This window comes from Larimichthys crocea, unplaced genomic scaffold (assembly GCF_000972845.2).
Source record: "Larimichthys crocea isolate SSNF unplaced genomic scaffold, L_crocea_2.0 scaffold94, whole genome shotgun sequence".
Taxonomy (NCBI): domain Eukaryota; kingdom Metazoa; phylum Chordata; class Actinopteri; family Sciaenidae; genus Larimichthys; species Larimichthys crocea.
Window position 1 is genome coordinate 21,545 of NW_020861274.1, and position 17,163 is coordinate 38,707.

Genomic DNA, 17,163 nt, shown 5'->3' on the forward strand with positions numbered 1-17,163 from the left:
AATGACTTTTTGCGTGGATAAGAGGATGTGCAGGACCATCGCACATCCCACCCTCGCAGCCCTCCGTTTTTCACCCGGGGACACCAGACGCGAGGAGTGCGGCGGCACTTAGCCCCTGCAAGAGGAGGCCAGCCCCGGCCCCAACGAGGAGGACTGAGGAACCCGCACCCGGCTCCTAGCTTTGAGCCCTGCCCCCCCCCTCCTCCTGGTCCCGCCTTTTTGAGGCCTTATTCGGAGGAAAGAGGAGGCGGCAAGCCCTCGTTACGGAGGTATTTTGATCCACTGCATCCGCCCAGGTCCCAGCCCCTCTCCCCCTCCCCCCCGAGTTTGATCTCCGGCACGACCCAGAGGGTCCCCCTTTCCCCAACGCCGCCGCACAGAGCGCCCCCAGGATGTTGACTCCGTTCTTTGTTTTATACTGAGGCCCCCCCATCCGCCCTCTGTAGGTCCAGGGACAGAGGCCAGCGAGGACCCCCCACGCCTTGCGCTCCCCCAGGTTTTCGGTGAATTTTTTTCGACGAGTTGAGTCCGGGCGTTCCCCGAATGAGTGTATGGTTTGAGTGACGGTTATTGGAGCGCGAAGAGGAGGAGGAGGTTCCATAACTGAGGCGGAGGGAAGACCGGTGCGTAGAATTTGAGGAGGAGGAGGCTTCGTCCTCCGGAACCCCTCGGAACCGTATGGATTCGTCCCCCTAGTCCAAGCTCGAAAGATGAGGGGACGCCCAGGACCGGCACGTAGGCGTATGAGAGTCGTGGTTCTGTCTGTTGCTGGTCACCCTGCTCCTACTTTCATGTTGGTGATGTGCCCCGAGCTCTGCAGACGTTCTCTCCAGGGTCCAAACCTTTCATCCTCTCATCTTTGAGCTGAGCTGACAGCTCGTCCACCTTACATCATCGGCAGCGTCCTGGTGGACCTTCAGGTGCTCTGACTCTGACCCACACACACTCATATGAGCAGAGCAGGAGGACCGCAGAGGTTCAGGTGGACTTCGTACAGGTCAGTGGTCTCACCTCCTGCAAGCTGGCGGAATCTCCCCTCCAGTCTCGGTACAGCATTGGAGCGGTCGGCCAGCTGCCTTCTGAAGTTTGATCATCGTCACGTTTCCGCTGAATGTAACCTGCCGCGTGTTTACAGGAGCGTCATGTGTTTACATCATTTTTAGACTGCATGTGAACAAACATGATCATAGTCTGTTGTTGTAGACGTGTGTGTTTTTCTAGGAGATACTCAGACCACACAGTTCTGACCTCAGTTGTGGGTTCTGACCTCCCAAAGTTTATTGTGGATTTCTACCTCAGTTTGTTGGATTCTGACTTCAGTTTGTGGGTTCTGACCTCAGTTTGTGGGTTCTGACCTCAGTATGTGGGTTCTGACCTCAGTTTGTGGGTTCTGACCTCAGTTTGTGGGTTCTGACCTCAGTTTGTGGATTCTGACCTCAGTTTGTGGATTCTGACTTCAGTTTGTGGGTTCTGGCCTCAGTTTGTGGATTCTGACCTCAGTTTGTGGGTTCTGACCTCAGTTTGTGGGTTCTGAACCTCCGTCTTGTGGGTTTCTGACCTCCGTTTGTGGGTTCTGACCTCAGTTTGTGGATTCTGACCTCAGTATGTGGGTCTGACCTCAGTTTGTGGGTTCTGACCTCAGTATGTGGGTCTGGACCTAGTTGTGGGTTTCTGACCTCCGTTGTGGCTTCTTACCTCAGTTTGTTGAATTTGACCTCAGTATGTGGTTCTTGACCTCAGTTTGTGGGTTTGACATCAGTTTTGGGCTGCTTGCTGTCGGATCTGCAGGCAGTCTTTCCTCGTAGTCGGCCTCCTCTTCTCCAGCTCGTCTCTCAGCAGCTCGTGGCTCCGTTCCATCTCTTCCCCCCTGTGGCTCCGCTGGAGCTCAATCACATTCTCTCTGCAAAAAACAGGAAGCTAACCAGTTAGCTCACTGCTTAAACTAGAAACTACAAAATGGCAGCTTTGACTACAAAAATCCTCTGTGACTGGAGGTCTCTGTTGGTCTCTGTTGGTGTCTGTACGTCTCTGTTGGTCTCTGTTGCTCTGTCTGTACGGTTCTCTGTTGGTTGTCTGTTGGTTGGTCTGTTGGTCTTGTTGGTCCCTGAAGGTCTCTTGTGTGTTCTGTTTGTCTCTGTTGGTCTCTTTGGTTCTCTGTGGTGTCTTAAGTTATGTTTGTCTCTGAAGGTCTATGTTTGTCTCTCGTTGGTATTGATTGGTCTCTGTGTGGTCTCTGAAGGTCTTCTGTCGGGTCAGTTGTTCTTCTGCTCGGTCTGACGGTTGATGGAAGGTGCAGCACTCAAGGTTACGGATCTCAGTCCTGGCCTCTCCAGAGTTTTGTCCAACTCGAGGTAAGAGACCGGTTGGAGGTTCTTCCTCCTCCCTCCAGACTCCTCGTACTGACAGCCGTTTTTGAAAGAATTTCAGTCTGTAGTCTGAGAACATTTACGTGTTACGTGTGACCTTTTTAACGTATGGGACCTTGTGACGTGTTGTGACCTGTGACGTATGACCTGTGACTGTGTGGCCTTGTGACTTTTTGTGACCTTTGCTGTTATGACGTATGACCTGTGACCTGTGACGTATGACCTGTGACGTGTGGACCTGTGATGTATGCCGTTGTTGACCTGTGACGTGTGACCTGCTGTGATGTGACCTGTGATGTATGACGTGTGACCTGTGACGTGTGGGACCTGTGACGTATGACCTGTGACGTCGACCTGTGATGTATGACGTGTGACCTTGCCGTGTGACCTGTGAGTGTGACCTGTGACGTGTGGACCTGTGATGTATGAAAAAAAAAAACATGAGACCCGCCTCTACATAATATAAAAGAGAAAGCCCAACACCAAAAGATAGCCAGCTTCCATCTGGCCTTTGTACGTATGTATATAACCAACAGAGCGTGAATCTCTGTCAAAGTCCTGAGAAGCATCTCAATGCAATCCAGCAAGCCCATGTTTAGCTGAACAGAGGAGCTGCAGAAGTTAACTGTAGCTTTACAAAATCGTTGGCGCTTGGATCTCCCTGTTTGGAGCCACAGGGAGTACTTGTAAAGTTATAGGTACTGAATGTGGCTCCTACTCTCCGACACGACTGTGAGGTCTGGATATGGCGCATACACAGATCAAGGTATCAAAGAGTTACATGATAAACAGGGGTTTACTTTGGGAATTTTTATGGTAACCTTTTTGGGGGGGGGGGGGGTTTTCATGGGGATCAGGTTGTAAAATTTTTGACTAATTCTATTTTGTTGGTGGAACTCCTTATTCTTTTCCTCTGCACGTGTATGATCGCATTGATTAAACTAATGGTGAAGAAGACAACAAGGTCAGTGGTCAGCACCCCAGGTGTGTAACGCCCAGAGGTTGCCAAGCAAGTTGGTAAGAGTATTATCATTTTTGAGTTTTGGGAAAGGTTTTTCGAGGCGTTGACCTTGATGACTTCTCTTGGGAAAAGATGAAGAGGGGGATATTGGTCTGAAATGGAGGGGGGTCATTGGTTTCGTTTACCTCTGTGTTCCATTTAGTTACTGGGTGATGATTCTGGCTTTACTGTTGTTTAGTATCTAAGAGATGTGATATTTTTAATCTTTAGAAATTGCCATTTTTAGGAAGCAAGTTTAAAACAATTTTCAATGATGGTTTTCCACAGTAAATGTAATACAGGTTTTAAAAGTTCAAGTTACAACTATGTTATGATATCAACTATTCGACTGTTATGGAATCTTCTACGAAGATGATTTCCACCCACCATGCATCGTGTTTGTTGGTTTTTTTTTTCTATGTGCTAGTAAACCTTCCATGGGTGGTGACTCTACTGTAACATAATGTACTGGGTCGAGATTTTACAATGTCTGTGATTTCAACGATGATTGTTGTGATTTGGATTTTTAAAAAAGAAGAAGAAATTTGCTCTAAAAGATGTTAAAGTAATTGTTTTAGGAACCCCTATAATATGCTAGGGTTTATCTATAGGGGATGAGAAAATAAAATAAATTGGAGCTTGCCTCCTCTCCCAGTGGCATGTTGCACATGATCTGTGGACCTCCCTGATGACCTTCTTTAACACCTTTGTGTTGTAGGGATCCTCAATAGCTTAAGGCCATTGTTGACCTGAAGTGGAACGCACACATCATGGGAATGGATGATGGGGTCATAAAAGGGTTCTTAAGGTTTTCACTGATTGTATGAATTAATCAAACCGCTGCTTTGTTTGAAAGAGGATGTTGATGGATGGCCTTTTTGATAATTCTGTGTGATACGAGGTTTTTTATAATGTTTGTGTCAATCCCATTTAACTGTACTCCGGTGGAGGGGCTTGTTATGGAAGTTTTCTATCCTAGGTTACTTGAGTCACAGAGCCCTGGTGGTCCTCTGCAGTACTAATTGGTTTGTCCTTTGGACTAGTGCACCATAGCTCAACACTGTGGTGGCCAGGGTCAGAGAGGCCTGTGCTGCCGTTCTAGACAGAATAGATAGCTACTGTTGACGTTCCACTACAATGAACAGACAAGTGTCTCCAGACAAGAATGTGTTGAAGGTGAAACACGAACATGGTAAATGCATTCCCTTTGACGATTTTGGGCGTAAAGTATTTGTGGCGTCATCTATGAGGGGTTAAAGATGTGACCACCAGCATGAGTTATCAGAAATGCCGAGACCGACCAGCACTTCAGGTGTACTTGAAGTGTCTCTAGTTCTCCTTGGGCCAAGCATCAATAAAGAATACAGCATAAGAATCAGAGGCTCCTAAACACTTTCTTCCCTCCTGACTCACATTGACCTTTGACTTGCAAGCAATTTTCTCCACAACACTAAGACTATCATTGTACTTGTCCACATGAATGTGTAAAATCACCTACAATAATTAAGTTATCTGTTTTAAGGATCAAGCCTGATCAAAAATTCAGACTAAGAAACTGGAGCACGATATACTGTAAGAATAGAAGTTGGGCTGTAATGTTTTCTAGGTTGGGTGAGTGAGGCTAAGAACAAGACTTTCAAATGAAGTATAATTTAGTTGAGGTTTAAGATTTTCTTACATAGACTTGAGTCAAATAAATGGCTCCAACTCACCACCTCGACCAGTACTTTGAGGAATATGAGTATTACAATGATGGGATGAGTGATTCAAGTTGATTTAATTTTTTATTAAGTGATTATGAGTAACTCCTCTATCTGTTTGTTTTATCTTTAAAGAATGTAGGTGGATGGGGGACAGACCGTCTCTAATCTAAAGGACGGGTGGGCACTGCTCTAATGGAGCGCAGAAAGCAGGTAAGACGCAGCTCTGTTCCTGGTCTCAAACCTGGGTTGTCACGGTTTTTGGTTGATAATAAACTTAGTTTTTTAAAACTTACTGTAGCGTACGAGCGGTTTTGTTTTACATGTGGGTTCCAACACATCAGAAACTATGCCAAAATTGGCCAATATTGTGTGAATATGAGAAGGGGCAAAGAAAAAGAGGGGAAAACAAACTAGAAAAAAAAAGTAGAATTACAACAAATTCATTTTGAACATAATTTGTTGCTTCTTTAGGTTATGTTATTTTTACAATGGATTTCACAACCTTGTCCATATTTCATAAGTGTTTACAATGAGCAATGTAATTACTTATAATCCCATTGACTTGAAACTTATCCAGGACTGTCCTTCACATCTGGCACCTTCCCGTGCGTCCAAGGCCCCACAGCATTTCGGCACTCCTCTGGAGTAAAGAAAGATGGAACAATCTGTCCTTCTTTGGCTTCTGCACAAAATATGAATTAACCTTACAGGGCACAGCAGCAAAAATAAACTAAGAAAAGGAAAGACTAGTTTAACAAAAAAAAATTTCAAGAGATCAAGAAAGATCAAGATTTGTACCAAAATTGTTAAAAACCGTTGGCTGTGTAATCCATCTTCAAAGGTCCAAAATACAGAAAAGTCCTGAAAATGACAGAGAGTAAATAAGGAGATGTGAGTAAACCAGTACAGGCAAATAATCTACTTAGCATGCAATATATCTTATTGGTTCAATTATAATCCTCTTAGACCTAGAAAGATAAAAAAAAAAAATCATCTCTGTACTTGCCTTCCGATCACAGACCTGCCAAACCAAGATGTTAGAGTACTAATTCCTCGACCCCCCCCCGTCCCGGCGTCCCGTCCTGCCCAGCCGCATCAATTTTCCCAACCCACTGCCACCTCAATAAATCACATCAGCAAATACAAACTGTTATCTTTTATAATGACAAGGCCTTTCCTTGTAACAACATACCTGAGCTTATATCACAATATCTATGCGTATCTGAATGGGGACTGGCACATTTCTAGTACGATGATCTGTTCATATTTTTTGGAAAGGGAGCAAGGATAGCTGAGTCGTTAGTACGGGCACACCGTAATTGGCGTGCATTTGACTGTCCGGGAAACATTTTTTCTGAACAAATGGTCCCGCATGGTCAGCAACAGACAAAGGGCAAATTGTGCTCTACTATGAAGTTTGGGTAAATGTCTCTGCCCGATGTCCTTCAGGTCTGCTCTCCAAAGAACGTAGTGTTGATCTTCGATAGGGAGGCAAGGGGAACTCTCCATTTCTGTGTTTTGGTGCCTGCAACATGGCGTCTGCAATCTGTAGGTGGAAGAGGGGGAGATTAGCATAGGCGACATTCTCAGCTTTCAGGTTGTTAACATTACGTATTCTAAATTACACACACATCAACATGCACACCACATTCTAAAAAATAGATTATACAGTATTTACCATAATGGTAATATTACAATAAATTAGTCAGGTCATTCAGGTATGCAAGGGTGACATGAGTACACCGCATTAATGGCCAATATGTCCAGTTGACATTGGCTATTCCAATAGGCCCTATAGTTGGCATAACTGTCTGGAATAGATTTTTACAAGTTATGTTGGGCTCATGTGAATTGATTGTACAAAAATCTGACAGTCACTCGGCTTGGCTAGAACACAGTGATGAAACTTTCCATATAAATCTGCATTAGGCCTATAATATTTAGAATATTAATATTTTAAATCATTAAGATGCCAACAACATGCCATGGTATTTATATTGTAATGAAATTGCTTATTTCAGTTATGGGCGTGTATTGATGAATGTGCTTTCGGTGTGTCTTAAAGTTTTGGCCATAGAGAGCAGTTGGTTATGGATATTAATACGGACTGGCTGTTCCAAAAAGTTCAGCTGTTAATAAGGCGCATAGAAGACACCATTTGGGCCCTGACGAACGAATAATTAATTCCTCGTTGGAGCTAGGGGTCAATGCAGCCTGGTGTAATCTCAACAGTCAGTAAACAGTTAACATTCATCCTGGATTTCTGTGGGTCATCCACGCCTTGGAGACTGAGTAAGCTGTATGCTGCACAGAGTGAATCGGACGAATCTAGTAACTGCACCCGAAAACTAGCAACTAGAGCTAAGAAAATTGAAGACAACACGCATACCGGGAGTAAACCGACCCAATACTATGATGAACATGATTGCCTCATGCTAATCTTAATATTCCAAGCATAGGGTTACGATAAAAACGTTTACCAATTTTCACCAACTGCCCAACTGCTTATAGATGACGGTGTTGACACTGACAGTGTGGAAGGGGGTATTTGTTGTGTGGAACTGTGTTTTCGTTACGGCTGCCCCTTGGTGACTAATGTCAGGTCAACCTTGCACACGGTGCAAAATGCATGATTAGGCAGCCTGGACGTGTTGAGGCCAGCCATCTCTCCCGATAGCTGTCCAGAAATCGTTGGGGCTTCTTATTCCTTTTTTTTCGGGCGGTTGCACATGGTCTCTGTGAACGCGCGGCGGCTCAGTTGTTCAGTAATGGCTCTGACTGCCTTGCAGCCCCGACTCGGCTCTGACTGAAGTTGGTTTGCGCCGCGTGAATGGAGGCAGGGTGGGGAGTTTGGGAGGGAAGGAAGCACTCGGATGGTCGAAAGCAGACCTCTGAATCTTTGGGTTCATCGCATTCAAAATATCAGTGGCCAACTTGCTTAAACGAGGTTAAAAAAAAAAAAAATTGAACTGACGAAACGCGGAAATATGCGGATGTTAGAAACAACAAATCGTACAAGCGACAGGAGGTGAAAATGTGTGCCCGCTACGAAAAATGCGTAACATGTTGGCAGGTCCCGGCATCATGAACTTTAATAATTTTTTTGCATTTGCTGCACACTTCTTCACTCGTACGCTTTACAATAACAAGGTAGTTGATTTGAATCATGCACTCGGTATCTATCTTTTTACTTGTTTTAATTCTATTTCATTTATTTAATGATTACTGTTGAATGTTATTATCACGAGATAACAGACTCCTACTATGCGGTTATTTTAATAATTGTTATCCAAGATGTCTGCGCCTCTAAGGAAACAAACACCTGGTTGCATTTTGAAATAACTAGTTTGGCTGTTGTCTGTGGAATAAAAATGGGGTGGAGCTGTAAAAGCTTTAAACGGTGGGGTAGAAAACCTACCTACCTCCATTTTTCGTGCTGCTGCTTCGGAGGTGGGACAGAGAGATTTGCTACAGAACGGAAACAGTGAGAGAAAATTGCACAGTCATGAAGTAGAGGTAAAATATAGGAAAATGGCCAACCGCGCCTCTCTTTAATTCGGTCTCAAGCAGCCAGCTACTGGTGCAAATAATCGCTATGGACATTGTTTGTGACAGCGTGTGGTAACCGAACGCGTTTCCCTCAGACGTCCTCAGAGACTGCTTTGAATACGAGACTTTTTATCTGTGATATTTAATTTGGGTTTTACAATTAATTGTTAGGCTTCCTAGAGTTCGTCACCTCCAAGACAGAGCTCAGGAAGGTGGTGCCCCGAGGTTTTTTCTTAACCCTATATGATAATCAATAACTTGATAGTAAGATAATTTATGAATCGTGAGCATAACTGGTCATAAATCATTATCCTCCATAGACCCTACATTGTCATACTTTTAAGAAATAAATTCTATAATGGCAATACAGCGGCAAGAGTGTCTGTAGGTATCAACAATTAGAGACCTATGCAATTTCATGCCTATCCTGGAAAAAGTTGCTACTTTTGCTGATGGAGAATTTTTATTTTAATTTAAATAACATGTTTTAAATCATTTCCTACCCCAAATGTAGTGATAATTTGACCAATAGGAGTTGTAAAATTCTGTCACTAAAATGTATAACAGTTTCAGGGGGGTTACTCTGAAGCTAACAATGAATTTAATAATAATAACTCAATTAACCATCTGATCCATCTTTGGGGTGAGCCGGTGTGGTTCATAAAAACACATCTTCGGTGAGTTTCACCCCTTTGGGCATCTCTTTTTTGGGTATTTCCTGCTGGGCCTCATTTCTGTTAAATAAATAAAAGTAGGGATGCAACGAAATGAAAATTTTCGTCTGAAACCGAATAAATTAAATGGTTGCGAAGACCGAAACAGAGATGAAATGAGGTGTGTTAAATTGTTCACTATTTTTTACATTGCATAATAGCCTAGAATAAGTTGTAGACATGTGTTTTCTAATAAGTAAATGTTTATTTATTATCCTTCAAAATTCCGGAGAATTTCCAGTTAGTATAATTTATTATGTCATTTATATGTAAATGAAGCCCATGTTGTTTTAATCACTTGTTAATTTGTTCTTGAAAGAATCCTATTTAGTTTTTATTATAGTTCCAGGTGAATTTCCATTTTTTCCCACGTTCATGAACGCTCATATCATTCTGACGGTCCATGGAACGCACCGGCATGTGTGAGACACATAGTTTTAGAGAGACAAAGTTATAGCTTCGCTAAAGAGCAGTGTAGGATGTAGTTCTTTGCTTTCGCATGTTGGTTTTCATTGCATCAATTTGTGTCAGGCCACTATTAGTCCGTACTATTCGGCCATTTCAAACCAAAAACCGAAAATGCACTTTTGGGCATTTTTTTCGGGCCGAAAATTTCGGTGACCGAATTTTCGGTGGCATCACTCATAAAAGTAAATACATTTTAATTATTTAAAAGGTGGTTCAATGTCTTAGTTTTACGGTCATTATAATTTGGTACAGCACTTGTTAAACATTTGGAACGAATGTTTTACGTAATCATAACAGACAACTCAGAACTGAAAAACGTGGGTCTTCAAGAGGATAAAAAAATATAAAATCCCAAGGCATAGGCCTTTACAAAAGAATTGCCGCAATATTACCAGTTAGCCTAACGTTAGCTAGGCTAATCATAACAAGTTCATGGCCACATGTGGTCCCGGGCCTATACCTCACTAGCTAGCAGCACTATGTGCCACATATGCCGACGCAGTTACGTAAAAAAAGTATCTGAACCAACAGAAATCGCATCGAAATTTTTTTACAAGTTTACCCAAATTAGCTTAACAAAGATGTCGCTTACCTTCTTTACCGCCCGTACCGGTTCTTTTTCCTCCATCGGCCTGCCCGCACTAACCGTGAATTGACCAATCAGAAGCAGCAATTTGTGACGGATGGCGCGCGCCTCCAATGAAAGTTGACGTTAGGGCTGCGTCATCTACTGCGGGGTTCAAAGTCACAACTTGTATGCGCCAAATGCACGGTTGAAGAAACAAAGACACAGCTCCTGAAGTGTAGTGTATAAAGCACACTTTTTCTAAAATAGAAGTTTTACTTTTACGAAGCGCTAAGGACTTTTAATGCGTTAATTAGATTAATTAACCACACAAAAATTAACGGCTTTAAAAAAAAGAAATTTCACGCATTTAATAGGAAAAGGTTGCCATGTGAATAATTATTCCTTTCTGTAACCCTTTTCGTCAGAATAAATTGCATATCATAATTTTGTACAGGCTATATGCAAACTCATAAATGTATGAACCTGTGCTTTTCTTCTGTTTATTTTTTTTTGTCATCCCTAGGTTTATTGTCCTGCGCTCAATTTTTGACACCAGTCAAGAATTATATTCACTTCAATAGAAGTTGACAGATAAACTGAGGTGAGTCTTTATTAACACCTAGTAAAACCAAGCTTCACCTCTAACACAGATACTCACTCCACCCAAATTGACCACCTATGGAAATTTGGGACCATGTATTAGCCTCACTCCATCAAATAAGAAATTTCTAGAAGTATCTTAGAAGGATTTGTTTATTGTCACTTGCAGTGATTGAATATAAGTACATTACTCGTATTACTTTCCACTTAAGATTTCCACTCATTACACTACATTTTGGAGACAAATATGTTATGTTGACTCCAACTACATTTATCTGATTACTATAGTTTTTTTATTTACCTTACAGATTGTACGAGCATCAGAAGCCAACCACATTTTTGAAATAATTTAAGCTCAATGATTTAACTGATGCACATACCAGATAAATGGTTAATATCAGAATATCAGCACGTCAATAATCAGCCCACTGTACAAAGTACATGTAAATATATATATTAATTTACTATAGAGTTTTGACACGGAAGTAACACATTTCAAAAAGATTCAATTAGGTGTAAACTAAGGATAATTTGTCTCAGAAAGATTTTAATGTGTACAAGATGATGTTAATACATATGCATACAGTTATAATATCCAAATACAAAATACAAATATAAAATGTGACATACAAATAATAAACAAAGTGTATAATAAATGGGATTTTCAAATATAGTTTCGAGATTTTGAAAATAAATGTCCTTGACTTTGTGTGTGGAGTCAGCATTTGTGATCCATTTTTTGCTTTTCTCGCGATGACGTAATTTTGAGACATCCTACCGCTCACCCGATTCACAAATAAAGCCACCAGATTTGAATACAAATAGCGGTACACCCTTCACCGAACATCCAGCAGATGGCAGTGTTGTGCAACGGTGCCAGTCAGTCATTTGTAGGCTATCCAGTCAGAGACTTTCTACAAGAGTAAATGAAACTGCATGATCAACATGGAAGCGGCCAGTGGATTAACTGCATGGGAAGTAGTGTTATTATGGCGTGTGTGTTATAGTGGATTTCCCCCAACTTGACAGTATAGACCTTTTCACCGTTGACAACAAAAACAATGTGTTAAAGGGTCTGGTAAAGAACGTTTTTTTTAAAAGTTTATCGTTGTCTGTCCTGGTGGCAAACTAAGACAATAGTGCTAGATTTGTTCCCAGCCAAAAAAACCACTATTGTTAATCCGACCGTGTTTGCTGTGCTGTTGTGTGCGGAAGTGTACCCGAAATAAAGTTAGGGCCATAGAACGTTCGTACATTGTTTTTTCACAGCCGTGAAACTAACCTTTTCGTTCTGCCTCCTCCACCTTTTAATTTATCATGCCAAACACTTGCCAATTTTAAACAAACTTTGCTGGATGGAGATCATTGAACTCCGTATCCTGCATAGTTTAATCTTTACCGGGTCCTTGAGGCCCTAACCCAAAGGGGGCTGTTATGTCGGTATTAAATTTATAACAAAGTAATCACCCCCATGTCGCCACATAATGATATGAAGTACTGACATCACATCAATAAAATTTTTATTTGATAGCCAAAGTCACAACAGTACCATTCTGCCTCTGAGGCTTGACAATCTTGTACAGGGAGTGACACTCCTGCTGTCCTTAGGACCTCGGTTCGAGTGAGGAAAAACTGCCCACAAAAAAACAAAATGGCTGGAAGAAGACACTCAGGAAGATCCACAGAGGAGGGATGCCATCGCCCAGCTGTCAGTGTTACAGGACAAATCATACCAAACCAATGTACAAATACAAAGCCTTGATCAACTGAGATATGACATACAATGAATGATAAAATGTTACGTGCAGCAGTGGCCGGTGAAGAGATAGAGAGACAAAATGCACAGTGGCAGCACATCATCAACTAACTATAACTGTAATGGAGACATGGTTAGCACATATGACTGACAATGCAGACGGAGGGGGATCCAACCACCAAACTCGATTAGTTGGATCAACCCGCCAGTACAAGCATTTGAGTCCTGAAGAAGAAAGAACCACTGGTTTACTAATAACAGACTGAACATACATCACAGGTCACACGTCACAGGTCACACGTCACAGGTCACACGTCATACATCACAGGTCACACGTCACAGGTCATACGTCACAGGTCACAGGTCATACGTCATACATCACAGGTCACACGTCACAGGTCATACGTCACAGGTCATACGTCACAGGTCACACGTCACAGGTCATACGTCACAGGTCACACGTCACACGTCACTGTTCTCAGACTAACAGACTGAAATTCTTCAAACGTCTGTCAGGTACGAGGAGTCTGGAGGGAGGAGGGAGACCTCCAACCGGTCTCTTACCTCGATTTGGACACAACCTGCTGGAGGAGGCCAGGACTGAGATCCGTAACCTGTGAGTGCTGCACCTTCACCGTCAGACCAGCAGAGAACAACTGACACCGACAGAGACCTTCAGAGACCCACAGAGACCATCAGATACCAACATAGACCAACATAGACCTTCAGAGACCAACATAGACCTTCAGACACCAACAGAGACCAACAGAGACCAACAGAGACGTACAGAGACACACAGAGACCTTCAGGGACCAACAGAGACCAACAGACACCAACAGACACCAACAGAGACCTACAGACAGCAACAGAGACCAACAGAGACGTACAGACACCAACAGAGACCAACAGAGACCTCCAGTCACAGAGGTTTTTTGTAGTCAAAGCTGCCATATTTGTAGTTCTATTTTAGCAGTGAGCTAACTGGTTAGCTTCCTGTGTTTGCAGAGAGAATGTGATTGAGCTCCAGCGGAGCCACATGGAAGAGATGGACGGAGCCAACGAGCTGCTGAGAGACGAGCTGAGGAAGAAGGAGGCCGACTACGAGGAAAGACTGCTGCAGATCCGACAGCAGCAGACCCACAAACTGAGGTCAGAACCCACAAACTGAGGTCAGAACCCACATACTGAGGTCAGAATCCACAAACTGAGGTCAGAATCCACAAACTGAGGTCAGAAGGTGAATGGCGACAGGGGAGAGAGAAACAACTTAAAGGGAAGGGCAAGCAGGAACACGCGCAAAGCAAAGGATACGGTAGAGTAGGCAGTAGTGCAACCAGCGGCATTTTCGATCTGTGATCGGGGTGACACGGGGAGACCAAAAAGCCCAGTAATGTAAGGGCGAACACAGGGGGGAAGCAACGAGAAGGAATGGAGGTGTGGAAAAGCGACGTCCATCCTCCAGGTAGAACAAACTGGTAAATAAGTTCTGTTCGGTGAGAGAAAAGCGCCATCCGCCTGGTCATACCCTGTAATTACAGGAATGGGTGTAGTTAACAGTAAAAAAATAGACCCCAGGAGAAGGAGGGGGGTCCTCGCCGGTCCGCGGGACTTTGTAGGCAAGCCGGCTGGAGTCAGCTGGAAGACGGCTGCCCATTCAGCTGGCGTTCCAGCTTGAATGGGAACTTTGAAGTGCGACTACTGTATAGTGCATCTTTAATGGTGGAGGCCCTTAGTTTTTCTGTGCAGCCGTGTCCAGTGTTAGGTCCCATAGATCCAGTTCAGATACAGAAACGTAACTGCTCAAGTGCCACAACAGACGGAGCGAACTCCACAAGACGTTGATTGCTCAACTTATGTGCCTCTGGTGTTCACCCAGGGACGGACCTGGAATCTGGCCATACCGTGCAGTTGCCCGGTGGGCCGACGTGCTATTTGGGGCCGACAAGTCCCGATATATTCCATTCGTTTCAGTTCAAGTTCAGAAAGCTTTTATTGTCCCTCCTGGGAAAATTTGATTATGCATTTGGCAAGCAAAAGACACAACAAGAAATAAATAGACAAACAGGGACATAAAACAATGAAGCAAAGTAAAGCAAACCAAAAAACTGATTTAAACAATCCTAAATGAAGTTAAATATGAGTAACAGAAGGCAAAGGAGTCCTAAAAAGGAAAAGAAAATAAACAACAAAATACCACAAAAAAGGCAATTTAAGAGTTGTGCAATTAATTGGCATGATTGCACGAGGAACAAAGAAGAATTTGTCCTGTTTTTCGTGCCGAGGTATCCCTTAGCTCCGTCCAACGGCAGAGAAATAAATTTCGGCAACAGTGGGTGGTCAGGCTAGACAGGATAACCGGGCCTTCTGAAGGACCTCGTCTGTCAAAGATCTCTGAGAGACGAAGCTGCTGCAATGCAATTACTCTTGTTTGGCATCTTTCACAATTTTGAAACAGCGAGTTTTTGTTTTTTAAAACGACAGGTTTAACCATAACAAATGAAATCCAAGAGAAAGTTAAACTGACTCAATAAAAATCTAGAACAAACCATTAAGGTCCGTAGCAACATTAAAGACTTTAGTCTGTTGCAGAAAGGTATAATCTCGGTCGGCCCTGTTTTACAGATTGCCGAAGTATTTAGGTCAATGTGGGTCAAGTTTTTATCAATTATTGTCCCCCAATATTTAGAAAATCCACATCGCCACTGCTGGACCCTTGATGATGGTTGGGTGGGCTGTAGGTTGGGTTTTTTCCTAAATCAATGACCAATGTTCTTAGTTTATTTGGACATTAACTTGAAAGGTAATGGCGTCACACCACTTCCACAAAGTCAGCCTAACTGGCCCCTGGTCCAACCTCTCCATCATGGAGTAAACTGACTAGGACTGTTGTCCGTCCCAAGGCCCCCCAAATTTTAAGAGAAATGGCCTGTCAGTGTGTTGATCCGACAGTCAATTTTATATAAAGAAACAATAAAGGGGGACAGGACACACCCCTGGGAAAACCTGTAGAAGTCCATTTTCTTTTGGGATAAGAAACAGTATTAAACCCTAACTGACTGAGGCCGACCTATTAAAAGTCAGTGAGGCCATTTCACACCAGTCTAATATCAAGACGTAAAAGGGACCGAATGTTGCGGGGTTAAGATGAGTGGCTGAAATTGGTATTAAAAGCTGAGGAAAGTCTGTGAATAAATCTAGCATGGGTTTTTTCTAACCTCGAGAATGGCTTGTAAAGAAAATTAAAAAGATAGTGGTAGCTCCTCCACGCCTCTAGTTGGGCCGATAAGCAAATTGCCATCGGGTCAAGCAGCACCACATGGTACTTCGTCCATCAGAGATTTTTGTATCAGCACGCAAACTCTTCATAACAATAAGTGAAAGAGCTACTGGGCTGAATCATTGTAGCTCTTGGGGTGAATGCAATCTTGGCCACTGGAACTAAAAGACCGTTCCTTCCACAGTAGGGGGACCTTCCCCTGAATAAGAGATGAGTAAATAAGTCGGTAAAACATCAACAACAGTTGATCCGCCACAGACTTTTTCATAGTTTTCCCAGATCATCATATCTCTCGCCCTGGCTCTTCCTAGAATTGCATTTAAGAACCCAGATCTTACATCAGAGAGCAGTGATAGTAAGTGGAGAGGGCAGACTATAACATTCGTCCCACGTATCACCAAGTTTTGCCTAGGTGCACTGAGAAGTCGGTTCATTTCAAAGCGGTGAGTAAAAGTCAATTAAATGCATTCAAAGGCTCGATGTTCGCGAAACCAGTGATATTTATTGGCCTATCTTGCCATCTTAGCCTGGCCGGTCATGGCCTTTTCATGCCATTCCCATACTGCTCTTACATCATTACTATGAAATTTCTTCTTCATTTTTTTTTGTTTATATGTAGTTTGGGCCCTCTAATTTCATTCTAACTTCTGGTTTAGCTTCGAGTTTTCTCTGTCGTCCACCATTGAATAGCCTTAGTTTTTCATATGCATGCATCCTTGACTGCTCTATGTACCAGGGTTTGGTGTTGGGAAACACCATTCCATGTTTGGTTGGGATGACAGAGTCTTGAAATACATTACATAGAAGGATATCACCTCTGTTCTCGCATCAAATCAAAGAGTTAAAAACATTCCAGTCCGTACATTCGAAGGCTCCTTTGAGCTCGTCGATTGCACCATCAGTCCACATCTCCACCGGTCTGATTGTGTCCTTCCCCGTGTGAGGAGGGTCTTTGTAGGTGGGGGTAAGAAGGATGGTAAAATTAGGGGCGGGGAGCCAAGGGAGGGAGTGCAACAGCCGTATAAGCACCCGTAATTGAGCCCGTAGCAATAAGTCTATGGGTTTTGTTCAGGTCTGGTGGGACACGAAATATACTGATAAAGTTTTGTTCATTGATTTAGAGCACAGTGGTTAAAATCGCCAAGGATGAAGGGCAGGTGTGC

General features: G+C 43.1%; 1 protein-coding gene across 1 annotated transcript in view; it reads left to right on the forward strand.

Moving 5' to 3' along the window:
- LOC113745580 (protein fantom-like) overlaps positions 1-13,953 on the forward strand; it is a 33,083-nt gene extending 19,130 nt beyond the window's left edge. The window contains exons 4-5 of the mRNA XM_027277205.1: positions 13,108-13,339; positions 13,729-13,953. Of these exons, the coding sequence (XP_027133006.1) occupies positions 13,108-13,339; positions 13,729-13,891 (395 nt within the window). The 3' untranslated portion in view covers positions 13,892-13,953. The remainder of the gene's footprint in view (positions 1-13,107; positions 13,340-13,728) is intronic.
- Positions 13,954-17,163: the final 3,210 nt, after the last annotated feature.